The sequence below is a fragment of the Diabrotica virgifera genome, chromosome 2, assembly GCF_917563875.1.
Source record: "Diabrotica virgifera virgifera chromosome 2, PGI_DIABVI_V3a".
NCBI lineage: Eukaryota > Metazoa > Arthropoda > Insecta > Coleoptera > Chrysomelidae > Diabrotica > Diabrotica virgifera.
In genome coordinates, this window is record NC_065444.1 from 107389251 (window position 1) to 107409037 (window position 19787).

The following is a 19787-nucleotide window of genomic DNA, read 5'->3' on the forward strand; positions in this document are numbered from 1 at the left end:
TTTCTACTAACAGTTTCCGTAGTACCAATTGAACCGTATTATTTTCTAAAACATACGATTTTCAATTTGGGTCCTAAAATAAAATGTTTAGGCATTATCTTTACTGACTAAATTATACATTATAATGATATAATTACAGGCAAGAATGTGGCACAATTTATTTTAATATCTTAGGCATTTCTTGTTAATCTTATACAGGGTGTCCCAAAAGTAGCGTAACGGTCGAACATTCCGCGAAATGAAGATCAGATTGAAAAAAGGAAAAGTACGTATTCAATAATATTCAAAAATCTATTGAATGACACCAAACACGACCCCCGGGAGTAAGTTTAAAATCTTAAGGAGAAACCCACCCCCAGTTTTTATTGCAGATTTGAATTCCTTACGTAAAAGTAAGCAACTTTTATTCGAGACATTTTTTCGAATTGTGCATAGATGGCGTTAAAACAGGAAAAACCATTTATCGTGATACCATTGGTAAATTATAGGAACGCTCTATAACGAGAAATACACACTTCCAAATGAAAAACCAAAAAATACATGTTTAATATTTTCCTATCGAATATCATACACGAGCGGGACACCCTCAAAAAAGCGCTTAGTTTTCGAGATACTGACCACGGAGGGGTGAATGGCTAATTTTATTCATACTTTATATTTTCAAGGGTGCCGAAAACGAAAATGAGGTTTATTTTGAATTTTATGTGGGGAAACATTGTCAAAATCGCAATTTTAACCTAAAAATAAAAAAAATTAAATCACGTTTTTTTGCGTTTACCTCGCTACAACTCTGTTCCATTTTAATATTTTTTTCTGAAATTTTTAAAGTATATAGCTCCAACATTTCTGAAGATAACGGTACCTGTTTTAAGCTTTAATTCTTATTCTGATTAAGATTATGAATTGTTCAAAGGAAAAGGTGCGGATTTGTGCATTGCAAAGTTTAATCGTAAAAGTTGAGTGACGAAATTTCAAATTTAGCCTTTTAATCACGTTTATGTTAAAGTAGAGTGTACAAAGAAGTTTTCTGTAAGTTTTAGATCAAAATGTTCTATAGAAAAAAAATAGTTCAACTTTTAATGTCGGCATTAGAAATCCCCAATATAACGCTTATTTTTCGAGATACTGACCATGGGTGGTGAATGGATAATTTTGGTCTTAGATTATGTTTTTGACAGTGATGAAAACGAAAATGAAATTTATTTTAAATTTTAGGTGGGGGAATATTGTCAAAATTGCAATTGTACCCTAAAAATAAAAAAAAAATGAAATCACGTTTTTTTGCGTTTAGCTCGCTACAACTCTGTTCAATTTTAATACATTTTTTCAGAAATTTTTACAATATATAACTCTAGCATTTCTGAAGACAACGGTACCTGCTTCAGCTTTTATTTTTATCCTGATAAAGGTTATGAATTTTTCAAAGAAAAATGTGCGGATTTGTGCATTGCAAAGTTTAATCGCGAAAGTTGTATGACGAAGTTTAAAATTTAGCTTCGTAATTACGTTAATGTTAAAGTAGAGAGTAGAAAGAAGTTTTCTGGAAAGTTTTGGATCAAAATCTTTTATAGAAAATTCTACACCTGTAATTTTGAACCAATCAAAATACGTTATTTTGACAGATCACCATGGCAACGGAGGTATTTTATCGGAAATTTTTTGCTCGTGGGGTACCCAACAGCGAATTATAGTGGAAATTTTTTGACGTTTACAATAACAGAACATTTTGGTTTTTATTTGTTTACATAATTTAGTTTTGATTCATTTTCTATCACTTGTAGTTACTCAAAACTTATGTAAAATTGAAGAATATACTATTTTCTATCTTGAAATGGTATTCCCATGCAACTACAATGAGTAGAAATTACGAATTTGAAAGCCTAAATAATTGCTGACAAAGCTATGGCGCGCTATTAAGCTGTTCATGCAGCTTTGGATTTTCAAATGCAAATTTGGTGTGGAATTTTCTTACCGAATACCACGCGAAGTCAAATTAATATCCGGAAATTTTTTTTTGATCATGAATATTTTTAGAAAATTTCCCTCGTCTGCGACTCGGGAAATTTTCAAAATATTCATGATCTCAAAAAAATTTCCGGAAATAATTTGACCTCTAGTGGTATTACTAGTGAAAAAAATGGTGCAACGTTTAACATCTACGTTATAAATCCCTAAAATAACGCTAATTTTTCGAAATACTGATTATTGGTGGTGAATGGCTAATTTTGGTCTTACTTTATGTTTTTGATGGTGCTGAAAACGAAAATCAAGTTTATTTTGAATTTTAGGTGGGAGAACCTTGTCAAAATCGCAATTTTGCCCTAAAAATAAAAAAAAGTTGAACCACACTTTTCTTAAAATTAAAAGTTGCACCATATTTTTTCTACAACACATCTAGACCTAAAACTCGCCATAAAATTTCTTTGAACTCTATGGTTTAACATAAACGTAATCAAATAGATAAATTTTAAATTTTGTCACTTAATTTTTGCTATTTAACTCTGCAATTCACGAACCTTTTATTTTTAAAAATTCATAACTTTTATAAAGAAACGATGGAAAGACTACAGTTACTTTCATAGTCTTCAAAAAGGTGAGAAATACATGCTGTAGAAATTTTAGGAAAAAATATTAAAACGGAACAAAGTTGTAGTGAGTTAAATGTAAAAATTCGTGACTTCACTTTTTTTCTTCATTTTTAGGTAACATTGCGATTTTGACAATGTTCCCTTACATAAAATTCAAAATAAACCTCTTTTTCGTTGTCAGCATCATCGAAAACATAAAATAAGACCAAAATTAGCCATTCACCTCCCATGGCCAGTATCTCGAAAAATAAGCGTTATTTTGGGGATGTATAACGTCTATATTAAAAGTTGCACCATTTTTTTTTCTATGAAACATTTGCAAATAAAACTTTCCAGAAAACTTTTTTGTACTCTGTTTTAACATAAACGTGATTAATAAGATAAATTTTAAATTTTGCCTCTCAACTTTTGCGATTAACCTTTGCAATTCAAGAATCTGCACCTTGTACTTTAAAAAATTCATAACTTTTACTAGAATAAGACCAAAATCTTAAAACAGATACCGTTGTCTTCAAAAAAGTGAGCAACATAATATAGTGAACAAATCTTAGAAAAAAATATTAAAATCGACCATTCACTTTTTTGTATTTTTATGGTAAAACTGCGATTTTGACAATATTCCCCCAACTAAAATTTAAAGTAAATTTCATTTTCGTTTTCAGCACCGTCAAAAACATAATTTAAGACCAACATTAGCCATTCACCACCCATGGTCAGTATCTCGAAAAATAACCGTTATATTGGGTATTTCTAATGTCGATAATAAAAGTTGCACTATTTTTTTTTTATAAAACATTTTGATCTAAAATTTTCCAGAAAACTTCTTTGTACTCTTTATTTTAACATAAACGTGATTAAAAGGCTAAATTTGAAATTTCGTCACTCAACTTTTGCGATTGAACTTTGCAATGCACAAATCCGCACCTTTTCCTTTGAACAATTCATAACCTTAATCAGAATAAGAATTAAAGCTTAAAACAGATACAGTCGTCTTCAGAAATGTTAGAGCTATATACTGTAAAAATTTCAGAAAAAAATATTAAACCGGAACAGAGTTGTAGCGAGGTAAACGCAAAAAAACATGATTTTATTTTTATTTATTTTTAGGGTAAAATTGCGATTTTGGCAATGTTCCCCCACATGAAATTCAAAATAAATCTCATTGTCGTTTTCAGCACCGTCAAAAACATATAGTATGTCTAAAATTAGCCATTCACCTCTCCGTGGTCAGTACCTGGTCATTTTAGGGGTACCTCCCGCTCGCCTATCAACCAACATGACTTTCCATCCATTCCCCTGAAGGTGGGGTGAGGGGTGACTTTAAAATCTTAAATAGGATCCCCCATTTTTTATTGCAGATTTGGATTACTCATGAAAAAATAAGTAACATTATGATTAATATACATTAAAAATCGAGCCGACCCAAAATAGTGACAACTTTACCTTATTGATAATAGTCTACGATAAGTGCAGGCTGAATTGAAAATGGAATTACAAAAAAAATGTATGTATCTATTTGTACTCACTTTATAATGCTCAAACAATTACGAAATCTGGATTTCAATGCATATTTTTTATAATTCTCGTATTAAAGTGAAGTTAGGCATGTTAATGACAGTATCGATTTTGGGGGCGACCCATTAAAAATACGATTTATTAGCGCCATCTATCAACAATTCTAAAAAAAATGTTTCGAATAAATGTTACTTATTCTTTGGTTAGGGATCCAAAACTGCAATAAAAACAGAGGTTCCTATTTAAGATTTTAGAGTTACCCCCTTCCCCACCCTCTAGGGTATGGAGTAGTGGGTCGTGTATGGAGTAGGGTGTCATTCGATATTTTTAAAAAATATTAAAAACGTTTTTTTTTGTTTTTCATTTGGAAGTGTATTTCTCAAGATATTAGACCTTTTCTATAATTATTTGTCTATATGGTATCAGGATAAATCGTGTTTTTAATTACAGCTCCACCTATCCCCAATTCAAAAAAATCTCTCGAATAAAAATTGCTTACTTTTACGTAAAGAATCCAAATCTGTAATAAAAGCTGGGGATTTTTATTTAACATTTTAAAGTTACCCCCACCTCACCTTCAGGGGGTGGAGTGTTGTGGTGCTTAGTGTCATTCAATAGATTTTTGAAAATTATTGAACACGTATTCTTCAGTTTTTCGATCCGATGTTTATTTCGCGAAATATTCGACCGGTCCGCTATTTTTGGGACACCCTATATAAATATAAATTCCAAATTTAAGCCTTTGCTAGATTGCTTTTACTGATACATAAATCTGTAAATGTTGCCGTTTTGTTGATGAAAAAGTTATTTATATATACAGAATGGGCCAAAAGTCAGGAAATTCCTAATTATTTGTTAAATGGATGATCTCAATTGTACAAAAACCGGGATACAGCTATTCTGCAAAATGGAGATTTTCTACAAATTTCTGGTATCATTAGTCGCTTTGGTTTTTTTAATAAAACACTCTGTATATTGTATTATTATTGGAATCCCCACTTTAATACGAGTTCAACCAGATTATATAATATTTGGTATTTTATCTAGTCACGAGAGTCTTTGTTTTATGTGTTTTTAAAAGCTCTACAACAAAGAGTTTACAAAAAGTTTTTAATGGAAAAGAGAGAATTATTACCGTTTTAATGACGATGGGTTGCGGCGATAGAAAAAGATCTTATAGTGGAGTAGCTAACTTGTTCGAATATATTTGTCTAAACCTAAACCATTCTCCTATCCACAAGGCAAATACAAAATACAAAAAATTGTAAACCGCTCTTAGGAAACTGCACGAGTAGAAGATAGTATTCGGACATGTAGACCAAAAATTTTATAGTCATAAATTAAGCAGAGCTGCACAAATCCATGATGTAGGTCATTTTTCAGTTTTGCGTGTATTACAGAAGATTTCATATAAAATTCAGTTGTTGCAAGAATTAAATGAAGATGACTATGACCGTAGATTACAGTGTATGAAGTAATGATAAATAAAATTGTAACTGATGGAGACTTCGTTAACAAGATATGTTTTTCCGACGAAGGAATATTTTTTACACCTTGTGGGAATGTAAATCGCCAAAATTTAAGGTATTGAAATAAGGTAAACCACATTGGATATGTGAAAACCCTCAAATACCACAAAAACTAAATGATTGGGCGGGTATAGTGAGTTTATTAGTACCAGCTATCTAAATGACTCATTTATATTCACCTAAGCCGGCTACTTTTGTGCGAGGTGTGAAATTGCAGAAACAAGGGATAAATTTCATAAAACAGCTAGATAACTTGTTTATGGAATTCCACACCTCGAGCAATAGCTGAATATCCACCCCGCTGAGCTAAATATTGATGTGTTTTTATATTACCAGAGAACGGCAGTTCTCCCAGTGGCGAACAACCCCCCTACACGCAATACTATATATACACGAAATTTTCGATTTTCTAAATCTGACTGAATTAAAAATTAAGCCAACTCCCATTTTAAAGATGAAGAAAAGACTCACCCATCCATATGTCAACCATCCGTTTTGGTTCAAGACTGTGGATTTTACGGCCCTTCCTATTTAGGGTCTGTTTTTCGTTCTCGCCCCCAAAACTCCCAAAAATTTCAAAAATTTAAGTCCGACCTTTACGTCTTCTGATAGTACTTATCATTACCTTTCTAACTCGTGTCTAATTTTGAAAATCGGTTATACCATTCAAAAGTTACCGAGCTCAGAAGTATGACTCAATTTTTATTTAAAAAGAGGAAAATGTTTGTGGATATGTATGTATGTGTGTGGAAAAGTTACACCGATTTGAATTTTTTGTTCTGTATTTAAAGAGAGGGTGAGGGCGAGGACCGATTCAGAACCGGTGTAGTTTGTGACTTTTGACCACCTATAAGCCAGCTATAGGACTTGGTAGGTACAAAACGGCATATTTTTTGGGGGTATATAATATCTTCGGTTCAAGAAGAGACGAATCGCAAATACACCAAATCAATAGTGTTGAGCTAAGCTTTCAAATGGTGTCTAAGCTGTCAGGATTAGACATACACACGGCTCAGTATAGCCGAAAAACTGAAAAACTAAACTTTGAAAATTTTGGTTTTTCGACAATTACTCAAAATTTCAACCTACGAATTCCATTTAGTTTTCCATAAAGTTTTCCATTTTAGTGGGCGCTTGCCATTTTTTAAGTTAGTTTTCCATTTCCAACAATCGTTTTTTCCGATTATAGCGACATCTATCAATAATTCTAAAAAATGTTTCCAATAAAAGTTACTTATTTTTACGTAAGGAATCCAAATCTGCAATAAAAAAATGAGGGTTTCTATTTAAGATTTTAAAGTAACTCCCAACCCCAAATCCATGGGGGGTCGTATTTGGTGTCTTTCGACAGATTTTTCAAAAATATTGAATAAGTGTATTTTACAGTTTTTCGATCTGATGTTCATTTCGCGAAATATCGCGGGATTCGTATTTAAAATGTTAAATTTACCCCCACCCCTCTCCGTGAGAAGTCGTGTTTAGTATCATTCGATAGATTTTTAAAAAATATTGAGCATATATTTTTTAGTTTTTCGATCTGTCATTCATTTCGCGAAATATTCGCTTTTTTCTTGTGAAACTTTGGGACTCACCCATTTCCTTACGCCCGGCTCAAATCGTCAGATTTTTGAAATATACACTCTTTTGCATGTACTTAACCTACCTTATCTTAATCTGACAATTTCGAGTTTTTTAAGGGTAGATTTTTTTTTCGGGCCCCCCTTAACGAACTCCCCTGTGTTAAGAGCCAATATAAGTAGAGGTACATCTGCAGGGTACCAGGTTTCTCACCATATGCTAATATGACGCGCTCGATTGACTGCAAAAATCCCCGCTTGGGCTCCCCTACCAGAAGGACTCTAGACGAATCTAACGGTGTATATCTCATATCCGGGAAAATTCTAATTTTTAAGTTATAGGCTTCATAAGTATGATCAAATCTATTTCCTATAGGAAAAACGGTTTTTCAAGCTCAATAATTCCTGTATTAGCTTCAGTTATCATACTTTACTTTAGATGCATCAGATACTACTTGTCAATACGTTTCAATCTCATGTTTAGGAATCAAAATCGGTTAAGCCGTTTAGAAGTTATTAAGCTACAAAAGTATAATCCAATTAAGGATTATTCCCGAAATGGTTTATATAGTTGTAGTGATTACGACGCTAAATTTCATCTGGTAACGGGCAATCCGAGTTCATTTACCGGCCATCCCAATATTTTTTTTCGATCTATTTCGAACAGAAAAAATCTAGTGTATATTCGATGGACACTAGATCATTTGGGAGATAATGGGACAAAGACGACCATTTATAAAGCTTAACGTGTAATCGAGAAACATTGCATTCAACTTCATACATTTAATTTATAAATAACTTTGAAAAACTCCTAATACAAGAATAAAAAACCGCTAAACGCCGTAAAAATGAGTGGCGCATACAATATTCCAGCTACAAAAGATCTGATATGAATATTACGTGGCGCGAAAATGTATTTTCATTTTGATGCAAAACAAAGTTCTAGTTTTATTTTAAAATATTTTTCCATAATATTTGTTAAATTTGAAGTAAACGCGCCACAAAAGAGTTTCAAAATTCAAACTGTATCAAAGTTACTCTTTTGTGGCGTGTTTTACTTCAAATTTAGCAAATATTATGGAAAAATCTTTTAAAATAAAACTAGAGTTTTGTTTTGCATAAAAATAAAAATACATTTTCGGGTCACGTAATATTAGCCATAATATCAGCTCTTTTGTAGCTGGAATATTGTATGTGCCACTCATTTTTACGGCATTTAGCGGTTTTTTATTCTTGTATCTGGTACTACTAAGCTCAGTTAATTGGGCTGTTTTTACAGAAGGAAATTTAGCAAACGGTAACTACGAAATACTACTTAGAAATGAAAAAAAGGAAATGTTACTTAGAACTGCTACTGAAAAACAAGTTTGGAGTAAATTTTAATGAGATATGGTTTCAGCAAGACGGAGCTCTATCTCACTTTGGTGTAAGTCTTAAGCGCTATTTAGATCAGACACTTCCCGGACGATGGATTGGTAGATTAGGTAGTACTGAATGGCCTCCTCGTTCACCAGATTTGAATCCTAAAGAATATTTTTATAAGACATACTTGAAAAGTAGAATTTATAAAACTAAATCATCAATAATTTACCATTATAGTAAACTTATAATTATGTTCAAATTTAAGTTGTACAAAGTTTGAATTAAAAGATTTATTGAGACGATTAGGCGATTTTGTTTTTAATTATCTTTTTAAGATGTTCTTGACAACATAAAATCTAAAGTATTTTATACGATTGAACTGGAATTGAAGTGGAAATTTCAATAAAGGTACAATATACAGGGTATTGTATTTAAAAAACAAAGTGGCTAATGATATCAGAAAAATGGTAAATCTGGCAACATTTAGTTCAAGCATCAAATTTGAAATCTCCATATTGCAGAATAGTTGTATTTTGGTTTTTGTACAGTTCAGATCATCCATTTAAGATATAATTAGATGCTTCCAGACTTTTGGTCCTCCCTGTATATTGCATTATAAGTATCTGAGGGTTTGTCGTGATCTATTCTGCATGTTCCGATGATCTCTATGTCTATATACCTAATCAATATAAATATATAATCTCTCTCTTCAATCTAATCTCCCGGAGGCATCTATAGTGGAGTCACTGAAGGTGGATATTAGCTATTATCTCCGATTTCCTTCAACCTTCATCGATTTGCATGAAAATTGGTGAGTGGTTAGAGGATACCTCAAGAAACAAAGGTGACATGGTGCCAACTTGCGCTTTTACCCTGGGGGTGGATGCCACCCCTTCTCGGGGTGAAAATTATTTTTTTAAAAATAGCCCCATAATTAGATAGAAATACAAATTTTAAGCAAAATTTGTTATATAAAGTTATTAAAATAAATCAAAACTTTTTGAGTTATTAAAGATCAAAAATTTTAATTTTTCGTAACAATAATGCATGTTCTTAACCCATTTTTCATAGATAACTCAAAAACTATAAGTTTTTGCAAAAAAGTTATTATTACCAAAATTGAAGCTAATAAAAAATTAAAGAAACTCCTTACTAAAAAACCTTTTAGTATTAACTAAAAGTGAGTTATAGGTAATTTAATGTATATTTTTTTCGGCAAGTACCCAAATAAGTATTCAAGCTTAAATTACGGGAAAATGATCCATTTTATAAAATAAACGTATTAAACATTTGTGAAAGTACTTAGAAATATCTATCAAATCAGATACCGAACAAGTTAATAGCATTAAAATTTATGCTCCAAAAATTTTTCAAACTTTATCTTTTCAAAATTTTTTCAAAAAATGTTATCTTTTTTTTAATGTTATTGTGTTTTTTAACAACTCCGTTAATTTTTAAGATATCAGGTTCACCTAAAAACGGTTTGAAAGGTAATTCCAAAGGCTATTAAAACGCGTTAAATATAATCTTTCAAACCCCTTACTTTTTTAAAACTCAAAGATTAAATGGCCACGGTTACATGGTTCTCGTAGCAAAATTTAAGCTTTAAACGTTTCTATCTCGGTTATTTTTCACCCTACAGAAATGGTAAAAAAGGTATAATATTTGGTATAGAAAAAACTAAAATTTTGTTATTTACAATTTTTTACGTATATTGAGTATTTTTATAATTATTATCAAATGAAAATGAAAATGACGATAATTTTAAAAATTCTGATTTTTTTAAATTATATCTTTCTTTCAAAAATATGCATTAATTGATGAAAATTGTTAAAATCATTACTTATGCTAATACAAATAAATTTTTTTAAGGATTACTATAAATTTTAATTTTTGTGGAAATGGCGTATGTTTTATTTTTCATTTTTTCGTAAAAAATTCGAAAGGGTTCTCTTAGTTTCATCAAAACTTGCTTAATTTTGATGCTATTAACTTCTTCTGGAGCTCATTTGTTAGGTATTCTGAAGTACTTTGATAAGTGTTTAACAAGTATATTTTATAAAATGCATCGTTTTCCCGTTATTTAAGCTCGAATACTTAGATTTGAGTACTCATCGAAAAAAATATGCATTCAATTACCTATAACTGACTTTGAATTAACATTAGTTTAGTACTTTGAGTGAATAGTGTATTCAATTTTTTATTGTTTTCAATTTTGGTAAGAATAACTTTTTTGTAAAAGCTAATATTTTTTGAGTTATAAGTGAAAAACAGCTTTAAAACATGCATTTTTTTACTAAAAAATAAAATCTTTGATCTTTAATAACTCAAAAACTATTGATTTACGTTAATAACTTAATATAACAAATTTTGCTTAGAATTTTTTCCTCTATCGATTTATGGTATTATTTTTAATAAAATAATTTTCACCCCAGAAAAGGGGTGGCATCCACTCCCAGGGTAAAAGCGCAAGTTGGCGTCATGTCACCTTTGTTCCCTTGAGGTATCCTCTAACTGCTCACCAATTTTCATGAAAATCGATGGAGGTTCAACGAAATCGGAGGTGAAAACCTTCAGTGACTGCACTACTAAACATTCCGTATATTATGTATTTGGCACCTATTACTTTTCTATTGGTTCTTTGCGGCACGCGGCCATATTTCAACCAATAGGCGGGGAGGTGCCAAACACGTATACGGAATGTTATTTGGTGCGAAATTCATATACGGAATGTTAAATATTCGTAGACCATAGTGTACATAGTGGCCCGCGCAATCATATAGAATCTTTCTCCCTTCACCGCTTGAAACGTTCGGTGAAGGGAGAAAGATTCCATATGATTGCTCGAGCCACTATGTACATCTCAACCATCGCACGGTCAAACTTTTTAGTGTGTGAAACAAGCGTATTGTTAACGAAGTTCTCGTCAGTTACAATTTTATTTATAATTGTCTCACTAAACTCTGTAATCAACGGTCAGTAGTCATCATCATTTTTACTTCTTACAACAAATGGATTTTGTAGCGTTTAAATTAATTATTACCTAATGCAAGCAAGACTGAAGCATGACCTACAACATGTACTTATTTGTGCAGCTGTGCCTGAAAATGTATGTGGATCTTCAACGAAACTCTGCATTAAATCTAAAGTTTTATTGTAATTTATAACAAATTTGGTCTACCTGTTCGAATTTTTTTACTGGTACAGTTTTCTCAAAGCGCTTTACAATTTTTCGTACCGTCGCGCGACGCGTCGCCTTATTAACAGGGGAATGGTTTGGGAAGGTATTGTTGAACAAGTTGGCTACTTCACTATAAAGATCTTTTTCTATCGCCATAAAAACCATCTTTATTGTAAAGATTTAAAAACAGAAAACTAAAATATCAAGTGTTACATATGGTGGAATTCGTATTGATTCGGATCGTAGAGGAAAGTAACCAATTATGGAATAGTGCCCTAATATGGAATTCCTTGATTTCTCCGAAAATATAAGTTGGAAGCGCACTACAAGACCATCCTCTATTTCAGTCGCTCTCTTTATTATCGTATTCACACCTCTGTGTCAGATGCGCGAACGATACGTGTCTGACAGGCGCGTTTTGTTTTCTCGTCTCGCAGAAAATTTGAAAGGTAAATATATTCAACGAGTATTATTGGTTATTATGCATGAATACAGACTTGTTATGCTATTGCGTATATCAATAGTACCTTTATTTTGATATTTTATGACCTTCTGTAATTAAAACATTACGACTTGAAAACATGTTGATACTAGTTTGAACTAATGTACAAATCCAAATATGGACAGTCGTTGGTGCCTAATTATGGAATAGCGGATTCAGTGTAAGTGGGCTCATTATGATTGTGCTGGTCCAGAATTTGATACATGGATCTGTGATTTTTGCAAGTGAATTAAGTATTCTTTAATTTTCACAACGTTTTTATTTAAATTTATTTGATCTCATATATGTTATGTTTGTTTTTGTTATTGATATATGTTGATTTATGCTTGTATTCCATATATGGGTACCTATTCCATATTTGGATACTAAAATGTGATTTTGTTTTTTTGCTTATGTTTTTTTGTTAATTAAGAGATTTCATAGAATTCTTTTAATTACGATATGTAAATGTTTGACTGATTGGTCATAACATTAAACTGTTTTCATTTCTATATAGTTATGTTTTTATGTCCCCAAAACAAAATGGTATTCCATAATTGGCGCCTTTCCTCTAATAATAAGACAATATACAGAGTGTTGTATGTAAAAAACCAAAGCGACTAATGATATCAGAGAAATGTTAAATTTAGCAACATTGCAAGCATCAAATTTGAAATAATTCTCCATATTGCAGAATAGGCGTCTTCTGGTTTTTGTACAATTCGGACCATTCATTTACAAGATTAGTAGATTTTTTTAGACTTTTGGTCCACCCTGTGTACGTGTGTTTATTTGGATGTATGTAAAATTATGGATTAAATAATTTCAAGGCCAGTTACCATAAATATTTCATAATTTAAATAGAAATAATTCTAGTTTATGTTTTGCAATTAGATATACATAATTGGTTTAATTACACGTTAATAATAGTGCAGGCTCGAAACGGATAATCGTTTGCAAAAATTGCCGACCGTGATTTGAGTTTTGATACGGGTTATTGGTACCTTTAGCCGTATGAAAATACTTGTTGCCACGAGCATGCGCGGTGCGTTGCCGTTCCGACCTTGCGCGCCTCGTCCACTTCCCTAGTAGCCCAGTCGGGATACCATTTGACCTTGCATTAGGAGCTGCCCCAAATTTTATTTTTTTAATCTTTAGGGGGGTCAATAGAAGTAAAAATTTAAAATCTCGACTGAATTTGACCGTTGCGTTAGCCGCCATCTTGATTTTAAACGAGAACCGTTTTTGCTCAATATCTCCGCCATTTTCAACTTTTCGACAAAAAATATATAAACTGGAATTGTTTAAAATGTGATTTTATATAATTTCGTTTATTATAATTTTTTTCGTGCGGTCCATATTTTCCGAGTTATGGGGAAAACAGTGACAGTTAAAGCATAATTATTGATTTATTGAATTATCTCGTTTATTATTACTTTTACAACAAATTTTAACCTATACAAAAATGAAGAGAATTAAATTTTGCACAATTTCGATCTTCTTCATTTTTTTGATAAAATCAAGATTTAAGGCAGTACGTATGCGGTAAAGGCGCGAGCGTAAGACCCGATTGATTTTAAAGCAATTGTTTTTGTTCAATATCTTCCCCATTTTCAACTTTTCGACAAAAAGTATAAAGACTGAAATTGTTGCAATTACGATTTACTACAATTTTTTGAGAGAACCAGTGGCGGCTCTAAGAGGGGGGGAATGGGAAAATTCCCCCCAACGGGGTCCAAAATTAAAAAAAATTGTTGAAATATTAAAATATGTTAGCTGACATGAAACTTAATTATCGACAGACAAATTCAACCAATAAAACCCGCTAGTTAATAAAATTAAGTGAACTTAATGCATATAAGTTATTATTTATGTCTTCTATGTACCGGGTGTCCCAATAAGAACGGCTCTCGGCCATATCTCAGGAACCGTTTATAGTACAGCTTTGAGAAAAAAATATTAACAAAAGTTGCCTCGGGAAAAGCCTGGAAATTATTTTCATAATTGTAGGCTCACCGCTAGATGGCGTTATTGAATATCAAAACTTAAAAAATCAAAATTTTACAAAATTTACCTAATGAAAGGGCACTGGAAATCCAATCATCGTATTCTTCATAAAATTCTGCGCATATTTGATTTCACAAGTTTAATTTTACCTTTGCAAATAAGACGTGGGGGTGAGTAGGAACCTTCTTATGAAAAAATGGCTGTAAGTCCGGCAATAGTCTTTTTAATAGACTTCAATAAATGGACAATTCGACGTAGATCTAAGGATCGAATTGTTTTGTAATGCCCCTTTGTCCGCTTCTTCTCGATCGACGATGGTAAATAAATGTTTGAGTGTGGAGTAAAAAATATGGTTTTATTGACAGCTACGTATAATTACACTATATATGATGTTCAGGTAACTTTCTATGATAGACTGCCTTTAATGACAGCTACTGATAATAATTACACTCGGCGTAACTTCTAACAACGACTTACGCACTTGTTAACGAGGTAACTATTTCAATTAGAATGCAACCCAAAATAGTCCCTTTGGTTAATTTATAATCTCGTCAAAATATACAATTCATCAATAAGTTGCATGACAACCGAACTACGGACTTTGCATGTTGAAAGATTGCAACTACAGTTTAAAGGAAGCTATTGCAAAACTTGTAAAGTTCAATTGGAAAATATATTATTTGGCATTTTATTAAGTTTGCAGGTTGAATGGACTCTAATTATTAAAATATTACTCGATGTTTCCCAATGTTTCAATCATACACGGTGAAACTATAAAAGTTTAGGAAGTTAAGAAAAAATGTGAGATTACAAATTAAGGGATTAATTTGAGATTGAACAATAAAAGAAGCTTTTATCTCATCGCATCTTTATTTTTTTCATCGCAAATACAAGCCTTTATCTGTATGATTTTTTTATGTTTGTTACGCGATTACTCCATCAATTATGAACCGATTTTTATGATTCATTTTTTGTTATGTAGGTCATATTTAAGAGATCGATTCAAATTTAAAATTAACTTTACTGGTGCTATTGTACAGTCTGTAGAATTTTTTGAAAAAAAAATATTATGAAGTATTGGAGCGGGTGGGGTGGGGGGAGGGGGAACCACAGTACAGACTGGCAACATCTGTGAAATTAAAGTCCAGGGTTACAACAACACATTTCAGAAGTCAGAATCCGGTCTGCAATTTTTTCAAACGAAACTCCTTTGAGAGTCCCGTCTATAATGTAAACATAATTTTATGAAAACAAAATAATTGTATTTTATTATAGAATTCATTTTATAGACTTTTATCGTACAGCAATAAAAAGATAAAGAACGTAGTAAGTACCATGCATTTGTTTAAAAATTGATATCACCATCTCTATAATGCTATTCGCCATGATACATCTAAATGAAGTTGAAACTATTATTGGTGCTCTGAGAAGATATTTTGGCGGGTTTTAAAAATAAAACAAGAACAGGTATATCCACCTGTCGAGGTGACATGCGCTAGTGGATTATTGATTTATTCATGATTTTTTAAAATTAACGAAAAAATGTGCGTCTAGTGAATAGGTACTTACTCTGAAATCCTAAAGCGTCCTGGAAATGAAGAAAGCAAAAAATAGAATTAAAAAAAAATATTTTATGTGTAAATAAGGAAATGCGTACCAGTTTTCCTTTTTGTTTGCTACATTTTTTTTCTGCGTCTTTTTGTGCTTTATCAAATATTTCATTTAAAAACTCATTTACAATTTTCATTTTTTCGGGATCATTTTTAAATTCGGCTATCCTCATATCCAGGGAATTATTTAAATCCAAACTTAGTTCCGCCATTGTCGATAAAATGTATTTAGATACACGATAACCAAATCTGTTCTCACGTCACTTTGTATATTAAACTTACAAATAGGTATGTAAATATTGTACCGTGTTTACATCGCTAACATCTGACACACATTTGTTCCTCGATTTTAATACACCGTATGTTTCTGCTACACATGCTCTGTAATCTTGCTGCTGGTCTTTGCGCCGCGTTTTGCGTTGAGCTTTCGAACCAAATCGAAGGGGCGCTAACTAACGCGCGGGACAAATGATCACGGAGGGCGGAATCGATTTTTAGGTATAGGTCTGGATCCCGCGTACCAAAAAAGTTTATTAATAGCAAGCTGAAAATTTGGTAATAGCTTAACGGTGTCTAGTCGGACAAACTTTGATGTATGAGAACATTGGAACAGGGGAAGTTTTAATTGTGGAACAGGTTACAGGTTTCGAACGTCAGACTACGAAACCGCCCATGTGTTTTGTCGGAGAGTATTTCCAATTGATTTGTTATCCTTTCATTAAACTCTCATGCAAAAATCAGACTGCTATTTACCACCAATACAGGGTGTTAGTAAATAAGTATGAAAAATTTTAAGGGCTAATTCTACATGAAAAATTAATGCCAGTTTGCTCTATAAACATATGTCCGCAAATGCTTAGTTTCGGAGATACGGGGTGTTGAAATTTTTATTTCAAACTGCCAATTTATTTATTTCTCTAAGACCAGTTGAGCTATGAAAATGAAATTTGGTGAGTTTTAGGAGGTAGTTATTACGAATTTTATGACATACAATTAAGAATTTTGTATTCATCATTGGCGCGCCTACGGGCAATGGTCTGAATTATTTTAAAGAAAAAAATAGTACGCCACTGAGATATTTCGAATTAGAAATTATTTTTAAATTCCACGTCTAATTTATGATAAAAAACCTTTCTTGCCTTTTTTTCATATGATGCACCGTTTTTATGCAGAAAAATAAAACATCTTGGCGCATATTTTTCATTTCTTAATACATCATCAAGAACTATCCAATATAATAATACTAAACTAGAACAATAACAGAAAATATTACTAATACCATTTCAACTAGGTGCAAAGCTGCAAGAAATGTTTAAAATGATCTCCTTTACAAATAACAGAAGAATTTTATATTCATCATTGGCGCGCGTACGGGTAATGGTCTGAATTTTTTGAAGAAAAAAATAGTACGCCACTGAGATATGTCAAACTAAAAACCATTTTTGAATTCCTCGTTCAATTGACGACAAAAAATCTTTCTTGCCTTTTTTTCATACGAGGCGCCGTTTTTATGCAAATAAATTAAACATCTTAACGTTTACAAAGTATTTGAACTAAGTTTCTATGCATATGGAAACTACCTCAAATACTTGGTAAGCGTTAAGATGTTTTATTTTTTTGTATAAAAACGACGCCTCGTATGAAAAAAAGGAAAGAAAGATTTTTTGTCGTAAATTAAACGAGGAATTCAAAAATGGTTTTTAGTTTGACATATCTCAGTGGCGTACTATTTTTTTCTTCAAAAAATTCAGACCATTACCCGTACGCGCGCCAATGATGAATATAAAATTCTTCTGTTATCTGTAAAGGAGATCATTTTAAACATTTCTTGCAGCTTTGCACCTAGTTGAAATCTTATTAGTAATATTTTCTGTTATTGTTCTAGTTTAGTATTATTATATTGGATAGTTCTTGATGATGTATTAAGAAATGAAAAATACACGCCAAGATGTTTTATTTTTCTGCATAAAAACGGTGCATCATATGAAAAAAAGGCAAGAAAGGTTTTTTATCATAAATTAGACGTGGAATTCAAAAATAATTTTTAATTCGAAATATCTCAGTGGCGTACTATTTTTTTCTTTAAAAAATTCAGACCATTGCCCGTAGGCGCGCCAATGATGAATACAAAATTCTAAATTATATGTCAAAAAATTTGTAATAACTACCTCCTAAAACTCACCAAATTTTATTTTCATAGCTCAACTGGTCTTAGAGCAATAAATAAATTGGCAGTTTAAAATAAAAATTTCAACACCCCGTATCTCTGAAACTAAGCATTTGCGGACATATGTTTATAGAGCAAACTGGTATTAATTGTTCATGTAGAATTTTCCCTTAAAATTTTTCATACTTATTTACTAACACCCTGTATAATACCTGACAGTTGACATGTTCTACGTGTCGGACTTATTAAAATACCCAACATATTTGTCGGACAAACATTTTTCATATATTATATAAAGTTTGCTATTCTTCTTCTTCATGTACCATGTCCTTTCAGAACGTTGGTTACCATCATAGCTATCTTAATTTTATTCACTGCCACCCTAAATAGCATGCTTGTATCAACACCATACCAATCTCGCAAGTTCTTCAACCATGAGGTTCTTCTTCGTCGTGGACTGCGTTTGCCTGCTATTTTTCCTTGCATAATATTTTGTAGCAACCTATATTTGGGACCTCTCATTACATGTCCGAAGTACTCCAGCTTTCTCTGCGTGATGCTTTTTATGATCTCAGTAGTCTTGCTGAGACGTTCTAGTATTGTGGAGTTTCGAATCTTCTCCACCCAGGAAACTTTTAAAATTCTTCTATAGCACATTTCGAAAGCCTCAAGGCGATTTAGATCGATTTTATTCACATTCCAGGACTCGACACCATAAAGTAAGACCGAGAACACGTAGCAGCGAAGTAGGCGGATCCTCAATGCCAATTTTAGGTCTCTTTTACATAACACCTTGGACATCCTTCTAAAAGCGGCTCTAGCCTGCTCTATCCTAGATCTAATTTCGCCGTGACTTTCTGCGTTACAATTTAGTTGCTGTCCAAGGTAAACTATTTTATCAACTTGCTCAAGTTTGGTATCATTTACATATATAGACGGTTTTATATGCTGCTGTTTACTTATTACGAGTATTTTGGTTTTCCGTATGTTCAGATCCAGACCTGCCTCCCTACAACTCTCAACGACACTATCAAGTAGTGTTTGCAGATCTTCTTGACTAGAAGCTAGGAGTACTGTATCGTCCGCATATCGCAAATTATTGATGACTTCACCGTTCACAAGTATTCCTTCTTGTTTTTCAGAAAGAGCTTTTCTGAAAATTCTTTCGGAGTAAACGTTGAAAAGCAGTGGTGACAAGAGGCATCCCTGCCGTACTCCTCTTTTAATATTAAGAGCCTGTGATTCCACACCATCTACTAAAACTGATGTTGTTTGATTCCAATATAAATTTGCAATTATTCGAACATCTCTGCCGTGCAAGCCTATGTCTTTTAGAGCTTCGATCAATATAGATGCTTAACACGATCAAATGCCTTTTGAAAGTCAATAAAACAACAGTATATGTCTACAGATATATCTCGACATCTTTGAGCAAGTACGTTCATTCCAAACAATGCCCCTCTCGTTCCAAACCCGTTACGGAAATCAAACTGTGTGTCACCCAGGTATTCCTCGCATTTATTGTAGATACGACCATGTATTACCTTCAGAAAAATTTTCAATAAATGGTTTAACAAACTAATGGTTCTATAATCAGCACAGGTTTTGCTGTTTTCTTCTTAGGTAGAGCTATAAACAGTGAATTAGACCAGCCATTAGGAAGTTGTCCGCTGGTATAAATGGTATTGAAAAACGAGGTTATAGCCTCTAAAACATTGCTATCATTTATAAGCTTGTATATTTCAGTTGGAATTTCATCAGGACCAGTCG

At 32.3% G+C, this 19787-nt stretch overlaps 1 protein-coding gene across 1 annotated transcript in view; it reads right to left on the minus strand.

Annotated features, from left to right (window-relative positions):
- Positions 1-16250, minus strand: part of LOC114334692 (uncharacterized) — a 63096-nt gene extending 46846 nt beyond the window's left edge. The window contains exons 1-2 of the mRNA XM_028284793.2: positions 15898-16250; positions 15810-15828 (exon numbers count right to left, since the gene is read on the minus strand). Coding sequence (XP_028140594.1) covers positions 15810-15828; positions 15898-16062 — 184 coding nt within the window. The 5' untranslated portion in view covers positions 16063-16250. The remainder of the gene's footprint in view (positions 1-15809; positions 15829-15897) is intronic.
- Between the last annotated feature and the right edge of the window lie 3537 nt (positions 16251-19787).